Source organism: Pholis gunnellus (assembly GCF_910591455.1).
Source record: "Pholis gunnellus genome assembly, chromosome: 24".
NCBI lineage: Eukaryota > Metazoa > Chordata > Actinopteri > Perciformes > Pholidae > Pholis > Pholis gunnellus.
The window spans coordinates 6,720,482-6,734,339 of NC_136551.1; the positions used below are offsets into that span (position 1 = coordinate 6,720,482).

Sequence of the window (13,858 nt, forward strand, 5' to 3'; positions counted from 1 at the left end):
TAAGAGCTTTCTATTCGTGTGCATGAGGTTCAGTAGTGAATGTGAGAGGCATTATATATGTATATGCAAGGTCATTTTGAATAATGCCCTGAACAGTATAATCCACACCTTTCTAAACTGTCACTGTTATGTGTTAACACAGTGTCAGCGTGGATGCAGTCCAGTTGTTCTGGTACTAATGTAATGTAATCGAACTTGAGTAACCTCACTGTTCTCTCTCCGTGTTGATCTACTGGAGCTGCGCTAACGTTGCATTTCTTTCTGTGTGTTGAGCTTAAAGAGGCTCTCAGATTAAGACACAGAGTCTGCTGTTGAAATCACTTGCAGACGTGTTGTAGCTGTTGTCGTCGGTCTCAAAAGGTGGGGTGATGTCCCAGGCAAAGGGAGCCATTGGGTCTATTTGGCTGGGGTCCGGGGCAATGGCTCCATCGGAGCATGTGTCTCTTCGTACATTCTCAGTTCTCCCATCAGGCTCTCTGTCAGACTCTAAATGAAAGAAACATTTGATTTGATAAACCTTTATATCCCCACTTGAAAGTCTGTCACATACTCTGAAGCTTCTGTCTCTCCATTTGTCACGGGTGGAATCAGTGAGGTGTTGTAGTGCTTTGGCTCAGGCCTTGAAGAGTTGCCATTCGTTTTTCAAACCACCAGATGTCACCGTGCAGCTGAGTTTGACGCTCCGCAGCTTTCAAATCTTCTTTTGGCACAAAAAGAAAGAGCTTCATAGGCTTCATCACAGGCAGGAACCATATGAGCAAGAATTGTGTCTGGGTGAACAAAGGAATCACACATTCTCTATGTACACTGCATACACAGTGAATGCATTATTTCACTAATACAGCCATAACAACTATCTCCCGTAATTATCATTACTGCATACGGTCTTCTTGCACATCTCCACTGGCTTCTAGTAGGCTACTATTCCACTTGACACTAGAGGAGACTTCTAATCTTTAAGCCTCACAAGTAATCTAAAGCGTTTATAAGACTCCTTCAGCATAGACGTCTATATGGGAGAATTACCTCACATCTCTGAATAACTCGACGACCTCTCTTTGGTGTTTGGGCTGAGTGATAGTTTGTCATTTTGACTTCCTCTTTTAACTGCCTCCGCTCCACTCTTAAATCCCTGGCACATTACCTGTCAACTTAAAATGCCGTTAGAGTCAGGCGGATACGTTGCTCTCCAGTGATTGGTTAACAAACCTTATACAATATACAATGCATAATGCACAAAGTATGGGCCAACACCATCCTCTCTCTTTGTCTCCATCAGATTTGCAGCTCTATGTTACATCCTATTGGGTTGTGTTTTAACATAGAGTCACCTGAAGCTAGCTGATCATCATCAATCATCATCATCGTCATTGTTAGACGCTCAGAGAAAATGCTCTGGGAGAGTGATCACGTAGTATAAAGAGAGAAAAACCCGGGTGAGAAGGATAGGGATTGGAAACACTATTAGCTAGGTTTTTCCTAAACCTGCTATACATCAGTCATGTTGATTCTATCTCTCACAGGCGCCGCTATGGTGTGAAATAATGCAGTGTGATTTGTATCCATAAATCTGTATCTATATCTGTTCTAGCTTTTGTTCCTTACCTTTTTCGCTCTGGCCATAGTCCTCCCTGTAAAGACAGGTCCCTCCAACATCTCTCCCCATGATGCTATCTTCTGACACCAGCAGGTTCCCCATCAGGAAGTAAGTAGTCATCTGTCCTTTGCCCTTCACCTCAATCTGCCCACGCTCTTGTATGTTGAACCCAGCACCTTTCAACGCACTGGAGAGGAGTGGGGGTGGGTTGAGGGGGCACAAAGGGACACAGAAGTGAAGTAAGTTATGTTCTGGGCAGTTGCCACTAATCTTCAGCCCAACATATTGCAACTGTTCTTAGAATCCTCAGCTGTACTTTCTCTGCACACAGTCTGCGTGGATCTTAAACCTCCATAACTCCATAGTCTTTAAATGTATGCTATGTCTGTTATTTGTTGCCTGTATGAGTTGATTTGGTGGTAAAAGAGTTTCCGGGGATTAATAAAGCTTTCTCATCCACCAGCCTGATCTCAAGGATATAAAAGAAACATTTCTTTCTGCAATGAAACTAAATGAAGACACTGGAGGTTAGTCATGACCGGCAGAACCATCAAATATGAATCTAAGTCCCAGGATTTCAATTTCCAGTTGAAAGAAGAAAGAAAGTGATTTTGAGATAGACAGAGGGAGAGAGAGCAATGCTGCATTCCTCACTGTTCACGATCAGAAGTTTCTGAAGTCATGTACGTAGAACAGTGAGTCAAGGACAGCGATAAAGTAACACATTAAGAAGCTGGAAATGTATTTTCAATATGAAGTAAACACCCAAATCTTTCTGCAAAATAACTCTAAACAAGTTCGGAAACAAATGACACTGAATAAACACAGAAAAACAGAAAGAATTCTGCTGGAGAACAGACAGCTTGAAGAGGTTCCAGAACTGTGACAGAGCCGTGACGAAGTATTGGTGGTTATGTATATGAACATCTACAGTTAATAATGTAGATGTGTTGTTACAGCCTCAGACAGAAAAGACCGATCTCAATCAGTTCCTCACAGAGAAGTTTACGGATTGTTTCGGGGAAAAGAGCAGTGGTTTGAATGTGATTACTAATCTTTAACTGAATATGGGTATCAGTAAACGAGGATAAAAGTCCCCGACTCTGTTACAGCTGGTTCTTGAGACACACACACACACACACACACACACACACACACACACACACACACACACACACACACACACACACACACACACACACACACACCTATATGTGGAAGTGCTGAGGTGAATGTGGTCGGGGAGTCCATGACTCTCCATCCTGGAGGCAGTGTTAACAGAGTCTCCAAACAGGCAGTAGCGAGGCATCTTCTCCCCCACCACCCCAGCTAACACTGGACCAGTATGGAGACCCACACGGATCTGGAACATACAAACACACCATGTCAGCAAGTGTGACATCCTGTAGAAGATCACGAATAAATCATTTGTTGAATAACTTTAAAGGGCCTTCAGCTTCACAACAGTGACGCTGGCCCACTGACCAATCACGCCGCACGTAATGCTGACGTACTTGTAGGCCACCTAGAAAGCTCTGACATGTCAAAGAATACGCCCAACATGTCAAACTAAAGATCTGATTGGTTGAACACTATGACAATCAACCATATCATCCCCATTCACTTAATGCAAAGGGATTTTTTGAATAAGTAAAATAAGTAAAAAGTTACTTATTACACTTCCTGAGTAACTTGCAGTAACACTGGTCAGGGGTGAAACGCAGCACATTTGTGCAAAGGTAAAACAACAACATACTGTTTAACCAGAAGGGTACTTTTCAGTTACTCTATAGAGGCTTAGTTAGAAGGAATAAACCAAAAAAATACAGTTCATGAACAATCTGATTCATAATTCGTACCTGTATGGGTTTGCCTGTTACAGGGTTGGGGACCTCTCTGGCAGCTATCCTCATACCTAAAGCAAAGTTTGCCACTCTGTGAGCATGGCTCTCTGTCGGGACTGGAACGCCACCCACCACCATGTATGCATCACCAATAGTCTCAACCTTTAGGAGAGGTAGGGGGTGAGGAGAAGGGTATTCAGTTGGTTGCAGTCTGTAACTCACCACACAAACCTCACACACTGTTTCTTGAAGGAAACTTAAAAGACTTCAGCTCTTTACACTTTTTATTAGCAAAGAGCGATGAACGGAAACAGTTTTCCAGACAGTGCCAATCATAGCTTATTCTTAAGGTATTCTCACTTCATTTTTATATTGATTCTACAGGTTGTGAGCAGGACTACATCTACCAGAGAGAACTATAGTATTTCTGCTTTTTCAGCCAACAAAGTGCAGATCTTCTTTGACTTTTAATTAGCAAAACATATTCAAAACTGAACCAAAACTGGACAACCACTTAAGGACATATACTTATAAAGAATGCACACACAATGGTCTGAGTGTGCAAAGTTGGGAAATGACGGAAAGACTATCCTCATCCAGTTCAACAGAAATACAATAGCGTCATTGTTTGAAGAACAAGAGATATTTCACCACAATATCCATCCTCCACCTACTGTGGAGATAACAAATGTCACAGAGAGATGATACCTTGTAGATGTCATGTACGCTGGTGAGTCGGTCAAACTTGGAGTACATGGAGTTGAGCATGTGAACGATGCGGATGGGCTCACAGGCAGCGCAGATGCTTGTGAAGGTTACCACGTCACTGAACAAAATAGTGCACACCTCAAACTCCCCTGAAAAAGACAAGACACGTTGACAGAGCAGCAAGCAGACATGTAGAGATAGACCGCTAACAGCTAGCTTGATAGAGTGACTGACCTGCCTTCACGCTCTTGCCATCTTTAAGCTGATTGGCTATGTGACGGGGCAGCATGGCATACAGCAGAGTCTCTGTCTTCTCTTTCTCAGCCTCTAGGTGCTGTGACAGGATTCTCAGTTCCTCCTACAGGCAGACAGACCGACACATGCAACAATTCATATTTCCCTCCCTGTGAAAAAGCACAACTGCTGTACCAATCCCAGATTTGTATATTGTCACAATAATCACATGCAGAATGTTTGTTTTTTCCCCATAAAACAGATCCATATAAAAAGCAGGGGAGAAAAAGGGTTTCCCAACTGGACCAGAGAAGAACAATACTGTGATGACAGTATTGTATCAGGTAACTGATGATAAACACTTTTATAGTTTACTACTATTACTACTACTATTACTATGCTGCACACACTTTGAAACCAGATTAAATACTATTTTGTTGGTCTTTGTCGATGTGTGAAGAAGGACAACAACCAATGTTTGATCATGAATCGAAAGGTCTCCACTTATTAACATACATTGCGCTGTTCTGTTTACTTGTTTTACAGCACAGACGCTTCGTCTACTCATTTTACATAACATGTTTGCCTGAAGAGGCAAATCCCTGTGAAATACTCACATTTGATGTAGAATTAAAGAAAGGCCAGCTTCTTATCGTGTTTGTAAAATGGGCTGCCGTGACTAAAGACTACAGGAACTAAAAGCTGCTCTCCCACCTTTTTCCTCTCCAGCTGGTTGGAGAGCTCCATCTCAGCAAGTCGTTGATGGTTGAGGAGAACCAGGTCTCTGGTGACATCGTGCTGGGCCAGGTCAGCCAGGTGGAGGCCAACATCTTGAAGTTCCTGAAGGCTTCGGAGCTTCGGAGAACACAGGTACAACATACAGCCAAGAGACTCCATCCACAACATCTGACCTACACATAAATGGAACACAGGTAAACTAAAGTTGAGAATGCAGCACAGATATTATTTCAGTGGTTGCCCACGCACCTCTTGGGTACCCACATGCTTACTCAGTTTCCATGTTTCTCTGCTCTTACTTACTTCTTCTTCTTGAGTTGTCTCTATCACACAATGTGCCTCTCCCAACTTAGCTATCTTGTCCGTCATAGTTCTGCACCAGGTCATTTTTGGTCTTCCAGGTTTGCTTTTGTAATGTGTCTTAAGGGGAAGTGGTGACATGACAATATTGTGGTGATGTAGACTGACAGCGAGGAACCTGGGGGACGATTGGCCACACTGTCACTCCAAAGACCGTGTGGTCGCTCATCTCAATCTCTGGTCTGACCCCACAGTGTTTGAATGAATCGAACAAGCCACTGCTCATTTTCACACCACAGTGTAAAAAATATAATTTCGTGCTAGCTCTTTTTTTCTCAAAAAGCACTTGGAAGAAATCGTCGATTTGGTTGATTTGCTGTGTGTACAAAATGTATTGTGGTACTGTTTATGATAACCCACCTCTTAGTTTGAGCTTGGTGTGTTTGTCTTTGCAGCTCTTCAAGACAAATTGACTGTTGATGAATTTCCTGATGCTCTCAATGGTAAAAGTCACCTGGAGGGCAGAGATAGAAGACACACAATAATGTCTGCTGCACCACTAAACTCTTCTGCACTTACAATTCTCTATTCGGAATAAATCAGATCAAATCAAGTTTATTTCACCAGACATGTGCAAGACAAAATGAGTGCGTGTACTCTGGGATCAAGGTGCAACATAAATAACACTATATACAAAGCTATATCAAAGTTGCAATGTGGCCAGCCAATATATTTACAATCAGACAATATCTCTCTATTTACTGCTGTAGTCTGAACTGCTAGTGGCAAATTGCAACCGTAGCTTCTTATAATGACCATATATCAGATTCTGTTCATGTTAAACCCCTACATTTGGCACGGCATAAACAAAATACTGCATTTTTAGCAGGAAATATTAAAACATCCATATGTAAATAATTTAAGCTATATATGATCTTTTGACTACCTTGGGCTCCATAACGACCCATTTTGCAATTTCTTTTCCATTTTCAGGGGCCAGTATTGATAAATATGACATCTGCTTGTGCCTTTGGATCCGTTTTACACCATTTTGTCTGTGCGCCTACTCAATTTGAATGACTGTAAGTGTTATGTGTCTAAAGATATTGAACTCTAACTACATTTTAGGGGGCAAAAAACATTCCTAGGTGCAACAACGTATATTTGGAATGACCCAACTGGCTAAGCCTACAATTGTCATATAGATTTTAACGTAGAACTACGAAGGCTAAAATCTTGATATATTTAACTTGACTGAGCACTTGTTTGGTCACATACATGCATGTATGTATGTATATACCAAGGAAATTGAGTCTCTTACTGTAGTTTACTCTTCTTTGCTGATGTATTTTAATTAACATGCATACTGCTACATTTCACCCAATCCCAAACTCTGTTGGTAAAAGTCTGAACTCTTGGCTCTGTGACTATGTTTTACCTGTGGGTGTATAATGGTGAAGTTTTGGTCCAACGTAGCATCTCTGGCCTGGAGACCTGAAAGAATCTTTTGTAAGTTCACCCCCATCTGTCTCACCTTCAGCTGATGGACAGCCCAGAACAGAGAGCAGAAACACAAGGTGTCAGGAGTCTGAACAAAACCCAAAAGTGTGATAATGGATTTGATAAAGAAAGACGACCATAGTCTCATGGAGCTAAAGCACATAGACAAATGGAGCCTTACATCCTCATCAAAGACTATATGGAAGGGAAACGCATCGCAGAAAGCCTTCTCTTCCACCCACAGCTTGTCCGGGTAACATGGACTGAAGGTGCAATGGAGACTGTCTGGGAAGTAAATCAAACACACCCATTCCATCAGTGTTAGACCATTAAAACAGGATTACTAAGAATGTTGGCTATGTTGCATTTGGTATTACGACATGGTTTTTTTCCATATATTTTAGAGTCATGATGTTAACATGAGGCCTTCCTTTACTCAGTTTAATTACTGTCCTGTATAGAGATTAACCTAGGTTCACATCCAAGTTATAGTCCTGAAGATCTTCTACTTTTTCTGCAATAGTCATTCACTGTAGTAACATTCTGCCATTCAGACTACCTTAGCATGAGGGATTCACAGAACACAATGCCTCATGTCACCCAGCACAGCCACTAGCGACTTTATTTAAACTTCTCTTTATTATTAATAAATTAAATGTATAGTTCAGCATTTTGGGAAACACTAACTTGCAATTTTTCCACGAGTAAAATGAGAAGATGGATATCAGTCTCATGTCTGCATTAAATACGAAGCTGAACTCAGGATGTGGTTACCCGATCTTGTCTATCTAGCCAAAGACACTTGATGAAGAACTGTTTATGTACATTACTTCTGAGCGGCCACTCTAAAGCGCAGTTTGCCAGATAAGGTCAGGGAGCAGAGTTTTTTAAAATCATAACGTAGACCTTTTTCTGAGAGAACCACAGCTCTGATCAGGTCCCAGCCGCTCTTTGTCCCAGCCAGTGACGCACACCGGTCCCTCAATGTTGTGAATAATCCCTCCTGGGGATAGGTGGGCCAAGATTTAGAAACACATATAGAAACAGACCATACATACACACACCCACAGACACCCACCCCTCTATGACTGGAAAGGTCCTGGTCTCCAGTCTTGCTAGCTTGGTTGGTCTGTTTGACCAGAAACACGACATGCTCCTTCTTCCCTGTGCGCTCGTCTTCCTCTGATTGATTCAGAACCATCATGGTGACTTTGCTATCAAAAAAGTCTCTGGCAACCGCCTCCATGATACCTGCAGCAAGGTGGAAACATGTATAAAGTTAATGAGAGATCACTTTGCAGTAAATGGTAAATATAGCCGCCTACTGCAAAGTAAGCACAGGGTTTGTTCAGAGACATTCACATTGATTGTTAAAGGGCAAGAACTGGCTCAGAAACAACAAGCTTGAACCTAGAAAAACAGGTTAAGATCGAGTTTGGGTTTACTTGAATCACAGGGCAAGCAATGGTCCAAGGCATCTGGGACAAGTTTAAATGCTTGAAACACAGTTTTTTTTTGTCTTTATACTACATCATCACGCTCTCTGAGCATTCTCTCATCTAGTGACTGGGATGGGTTGACACTGTAATTACGTGAGAGCCTGCCTTGTGCGTTGGTATGAGACGCTGAGGGGCGGGACAAAGCGCGGTATTGGACACCCTGGGAACGGGCCGCTGTCCCATAATCGCAGCGAGACGAGATGAGAGTTAAGATTCCACTTTTTGTCCGCTTTAACATACCATCAATCCAAACCAGAAATCGCAAAATGAAAAGTCAAAGGACAAGCCCCTGATTCATGTTATGCCCTGTCAGTGGGTGGACAACAGAAGCCCCATCTTCAAGCAGCCAAGGAGACAGATCACTGAATAAGGAGACCGATATGTCGATTTAAAAAGAGATCAGAACAACAAGTTACAACAAGAGGGAGACTGATAGATTTATTTATTTTTTATTCCCAGGTTTTTTAATAACCAAGACAAGTTGAGTGTCCTTACTTCAAATAGCTTGAGCTAACTGTAAGAAGAGAGGCACAAACCATGGCTACTGGTACAACGTCATTTTAGACCATTTAAGATCAGGATCAAGGCAGCGGATTGAGGAAGTGTGGATGGTTTTACCAGGGACGATGTGGTGCAGGCCCTTCCTGTCAGAGTAGTAGTGAAGCAGCATCTTCCCATCGTCGGTCATCTCCACTCGGAAAGACGGTGCATTCATTTCCTTAAAAACAGGAAGGATGGTTCAGATTCAGTATACACTTCACTTCATGAAAATGAATTACGACTCATAGCAGTGGTGTCTCTCAGTAGTCTACATATTTAGAGGTCTAAAAGTGTACCGCGTACATACAAGATACTGGAGGACTCAACATATTACAGGAAACAATGGAAGGAAACGTGTTGCTCTGGGCTCAGCCTGTACTTCATTGTCAAGTTTGATGTGTTGGAACATGAAATAGTCCCAAAGGTCCAGGTCACATGTTTACAGTGCTGGAGCTCTGGGATTGGACCGTACTCCTCTTCAGTTTAATCTTGTATGAGACTATACAAAGCATTGGCCCCACCTGTTTTGTTGAGGCATGAGTCAAAGTAGATTGAATGACTGACTCAGCCGGTCCAGGACATTAACGTTGTTGCTTTGAAACCATTTCTGCTTGGGCTCATTGTCATTGGAAACAAATCTTCTCCCACATGGCAGGTGTCATGCAGACTGCATCAGGTTCTCCTCCAGTGTTTCCCTGTTTATCATTTGATTGGTTTCATTCTCAAGAGGGCGGGTCTTATCTATTATGAGCATGCTGGAGGTGGAGATATGGCTGCATGACACTAGTGTACTGGAGATGAATTGCACAGAGCAACTTGTGTTGTGAAGGTCAGTGAGTGAAAACCATCATCCAAAGTCAATGGGCTCTAGCTCTAGGTGTGTGTGATGTGTAGTGTGCGTCTGTGGATTGTTAGAGGCCCATTCGTGAGGTGTGTGTGCTGTTTGTGGGTTGCAGCGATTTCCACAGTGTATATGTTGTCAGTGTAATGTTCTAGTCTGTCCGGTGGTATTGATTTCCGTGAAGCATTCAAGGTGTTTCAGTGTCTCTGGGTTAGCACTTCTCATGTTAGCATAATGGATTCTGATCGGAAGATTGTGTGCACAGGTTAATTGACTCAAAAAGAGGACTTTAACTGCAATCGCAGAGAGCAAAAGTGTAGATAGCTGAATGATTGGTGGAAGCTCTCGATTTAAAAAGAGCAGGAGAAAGAGAAGAGATGCTGAGGAAAGAAGCACATACTAGTGTTCCAGAAAACTACACAAGCAACTTTGTGATCTTTGGCGACACCTCAGGTTCTATTTACAGACCTACTGGACAACATTGTGTCCACCTGATGCAAGTCTAATTCTCACTATATGCTCTCCAGCTCTTGGGTGGTGGGGTTGTTTCTTTTGGGCAGGAGGAGTTGTTGGCTAGCAGGATAATAATGACACACATGAGCTCACCTGATAGGACAGAGCCAGGTAACTGTGGAGAGCATCCAGATTTCCAATGAATTCAATGAGATTTCCTCCCAAAGTCTTCAGCATGGTGTCATAGCCCGCTTGCTTACAGAAAAGAAAGAAATGCTGTCCGAAAAGCTTCAGAAAAACCTCAGCAGAGACATCTGAAACATGAACACACACACACACACACACACACACACACACACACACACACACACACACACACACACAGAGGAAGGCTGTCACAGAGCTTCAGAGAAAGACAAAAAGACATCACTTGTCTTTCTGTAGTCTGGCCCCCCAGTGCACACCTGGTCGACAGCAAGTTGATATTCAATTACAGCATATTCCCAAAAGTATACAGTCTAGATAATCAGACCCTTGGGAAGAGCTTAGCAAGCTGTGAATAAACAGCTCTTGTTATGATTTACATTTGATTTAGTTTCATAATATATCAGTGTAGCTGACAAAGATCATCTATGCACGTATCAATACATGTGTTGTGAAAACTACTCATCCTTTACAAATGTGCAGTGTGTCATATTCTGACCACATACTGTTTCCGCAGTACTGAGATTATGAAAAAAGTCAATTATATGAATGTATTTCTTCTATCTCTTCCATGAGGTTACACTCTAACAGAACTATGGGATGTAACAATAAAACTTAACCAAAGAAAAAAGCATTTTCAATTGCATTCTATTTGAGGGCAGTAACTGAGATGTAAACAAGCTCTATGTGTCAGCTGATGGATTTCATTGGGGACATTGTTAACACTTTGGCGATTTCACACTTCAGACACCTGCATGCAAAATATTATTTACTGAAAATAGAACAGAAAACCACATGTTAAACAATATGTAAACTACAATGTTTAAATGACTTTACTGCACTAATTCAGTTTCCAGATTTATTGCACTACGTTTGTGAAACAAACCTGTGCTTTTTACTCAAACTCATCAATTTTAGCTAAATATGACGGCATGCTGAGAAGAAATATTGTGCCTGAATACAATGTTGGCCTTTAAAGTGTAAGCCTCTTACTGTGCACTGAGGGAGGCATCACAAATACAAAGAGTAGCTCTGTATACGTAGTGTTAACAAAGTAAGCACAGACACACAATGTCTAGAGATAGGTTTGGGTTTGGGTTGACCACTGGCCAGCTGGATGTTCTCCCTAATGTGAGCCAGAAAAAGGTTTCATAGTTTGTGGAACCCCTCACAGAAAATGTTGTTTAGAGCAATAAATCATGAAGCCATTATGTAATGCTGGCTGGAAACATGTCTTTAAAAGGATCAGACGCAGTACAATCTGCCTCAACCTTCGGAGATGAGACACCAAAACTGGCCAGCAGGGGCCTGGATGACCCGTTTTACCGAGGCAGATGGAAATAAATGAAAGATATTTAGACAGAATTCCTTGATATGTCAGTGTGACCAGGACAAGTGAGCATGAGCATGAGTGGCTGGGGTTGATTCTCTACCTTCTGAGCCGCGGTCGTCCCATCAAGAGTGAGGATGGGATGGTTTTAAATAATTTAATTTTGTAATCACTAAATAAAGAAAAAATGCCATTGAAATAGCGATCAGCCACATAAAATAACAGGACTCAATAACCAAGTAGTAATCAAGTAGATAAAACACAGGTAGGCAGTCAGAACAGGCAAACACATCAGGCAGGGATCGTAAATAAACCGGAACATGAACACGAGGAAAATAGCTGGACCGTTAGACAATGAGGGGAACACAGGTTTTAAAGACACTGCGAGATGTAGGTGCGTAGACACAGGTGGGATGAAACAGGGGTGGGACAGACATTGGTGGGAAAACACTCAAAGACAGGAAGTGTTTCTAAAATGTGACGAGAGGTGAGTAACACAAAATAAAACAGGAAATACTGAAATGACAAAAATAAAAAAACTTAGGGAACAAGACCAGACATGACAAACACAACTGCTGCTCAGTAAAAAGGGGGGAAGACCACAAAGGCAGGAAGTCAAACAAACACGGGACACAAGAGGCAGGGAACTTCAAAATAAAACAAAAAAATAAAACAAACTCAAGATCATGCCACCATGTTGTGCCCGTCAAAAACGTGTTTTCCAATAGAGAAGGTTTAAATAAGAGAATTACATGAATTGGAGATTTTACGGAGATAAATTAAATTGAAGTCTGAAACCAGATTTTGATTCTTGATTTTACAACTTTATTTGTTAGAGTATTTGTTAGAGAAAAGTAAGACAACACAAGTGTGTTATCCAGACAGGATTTTAGTAACAGGAGGGCAGTCAGTTCACAGAAAAACAGAAGGTAACTGAGGATGTAATTATTACTGGTGTAGGGGTGAAAAAGGACGACACATGTGATCCAGATGAGTTTAAATCCCCCCCCCCCTTCTCTAGAGACATAAATCAGGTCCCAATGGAGCTAATCTCAACGAGGTATGTTATAATCAGCTGGTCAGACTGGCATGAAGTTTGCTCAGAGATGTGATGTCTGATATGAAAACAGAAACACAACAAAAAGCAATGGAAGTCTACAGCACCAAACTGAATGGAAACACTAGAGCTCCTACCAGCATATAAAGGAATGTGCACTCTTACCCAGCAGTGAACAGGCCTCCTGCACCAGGCTCAGAGTTAGCGCGTCGTCGTAAACCATGTAGGTCATGAAGGAATCCTGGACCCCTGGTAGAGAGCTATGCAAAGACCTGGACCATTATTAAAGCAGTACTGACAGCCATCATAATATATACCAGTGTATGTACACATCTATGTATGTGTGTGTATGTGTCCAGACCTGAGTTTGTCCCAGGTCTCCTGGCCAAACCTGTCCATCACCAGAGACTGGAGGCAGCTGTTGATGAACCCGTACTGCAAAGAACACAAACATTTCACTTTAGAATTTAACATTCAACTATTCAATGTCACAAATCAATTCATTGAGCATGTAACGGCAGTGTTGACAAAAACACACATGGCCTTCACTTAATAAAATCAAGAGGTTAGATTCCTATGGGCGAATGAAAGTGACTCTTTCATGCAGAGATGTAATAAAATACCAGTAACCGTTACACAGGCTCATTTGGATTCCCACTTCAAAGCCTGGAGCACGGCCAAAGATGTGACGTTGGCTTCTTCCTTTGCTACAACTGAGCTCAAGCTCTTCAAAAGAATGTGAATCTGAGTCAGTCTTTTCCTCAGAAGAGTCACTTGGGCTGTATTGGAAAGTATGAATTGTGATGATGCCAATGGAGTGAGTCCCCATGTTAGTAAAGCACAAATGAAATAGATCATCAAAGCACTTGAATTTGACTTGAGCAAGAGAGCTTCAGATGATTCCTCATCTCTCAAAAGGTGAAATGAAAGAAGGAATCAGACTCAAGGGTGTTGCTGACACTGCTTTAAGGTAGAATTCCATCTTACTGTACCAGACAACAGTGCATGTGTAA

The 13,858-nt window shown here is 41.9% G+C and overlaps 1 protein-coding gene across 1 annotated transcript; it reads right to left on the reverse strand.

Moving 5' to 3' along the window:
- Positions 1-286: 286 nt before the first annotated feature.
- gucy1b2 (guanylate cyclase 1, soluble, beta 2) lies at positions 287-13,274 on the reverse strand (the record flags this gene model as incomplete). Its single annotated transcript, XM_079185624.1, has 16 exons — positions 13,207-13,274; positions 13,011-13,105; positions 10,408-10,568; positions 9,039-9,138; positions 8,000-8,172; positions 7,828-7,924; positions 7,103-7,206; positions 6,860-6,961; positions 5,842-5,935; positions 5,098-5,294; positions 4,384-4,507; positions 4,150-4,298; positions 3,457-3,603; positions 2,806-2,960; positions 1,606-1,784; positions 287-486 (listed from the first exon to the last, which is right to left on the reverse strand). The coding sequence occupies exons 1-16, from the start codon at positions 13,242-13,244 to the stop codon at positions 287-289; spliced, it is 2,115 nt and encodes a 704-aa protein (XP_079041750.1). The 5' UTR covers positions 13,245-13,274.
- Between the last annotated feature and the right edge of the window lie 584 nt (positions 13,275-13,858).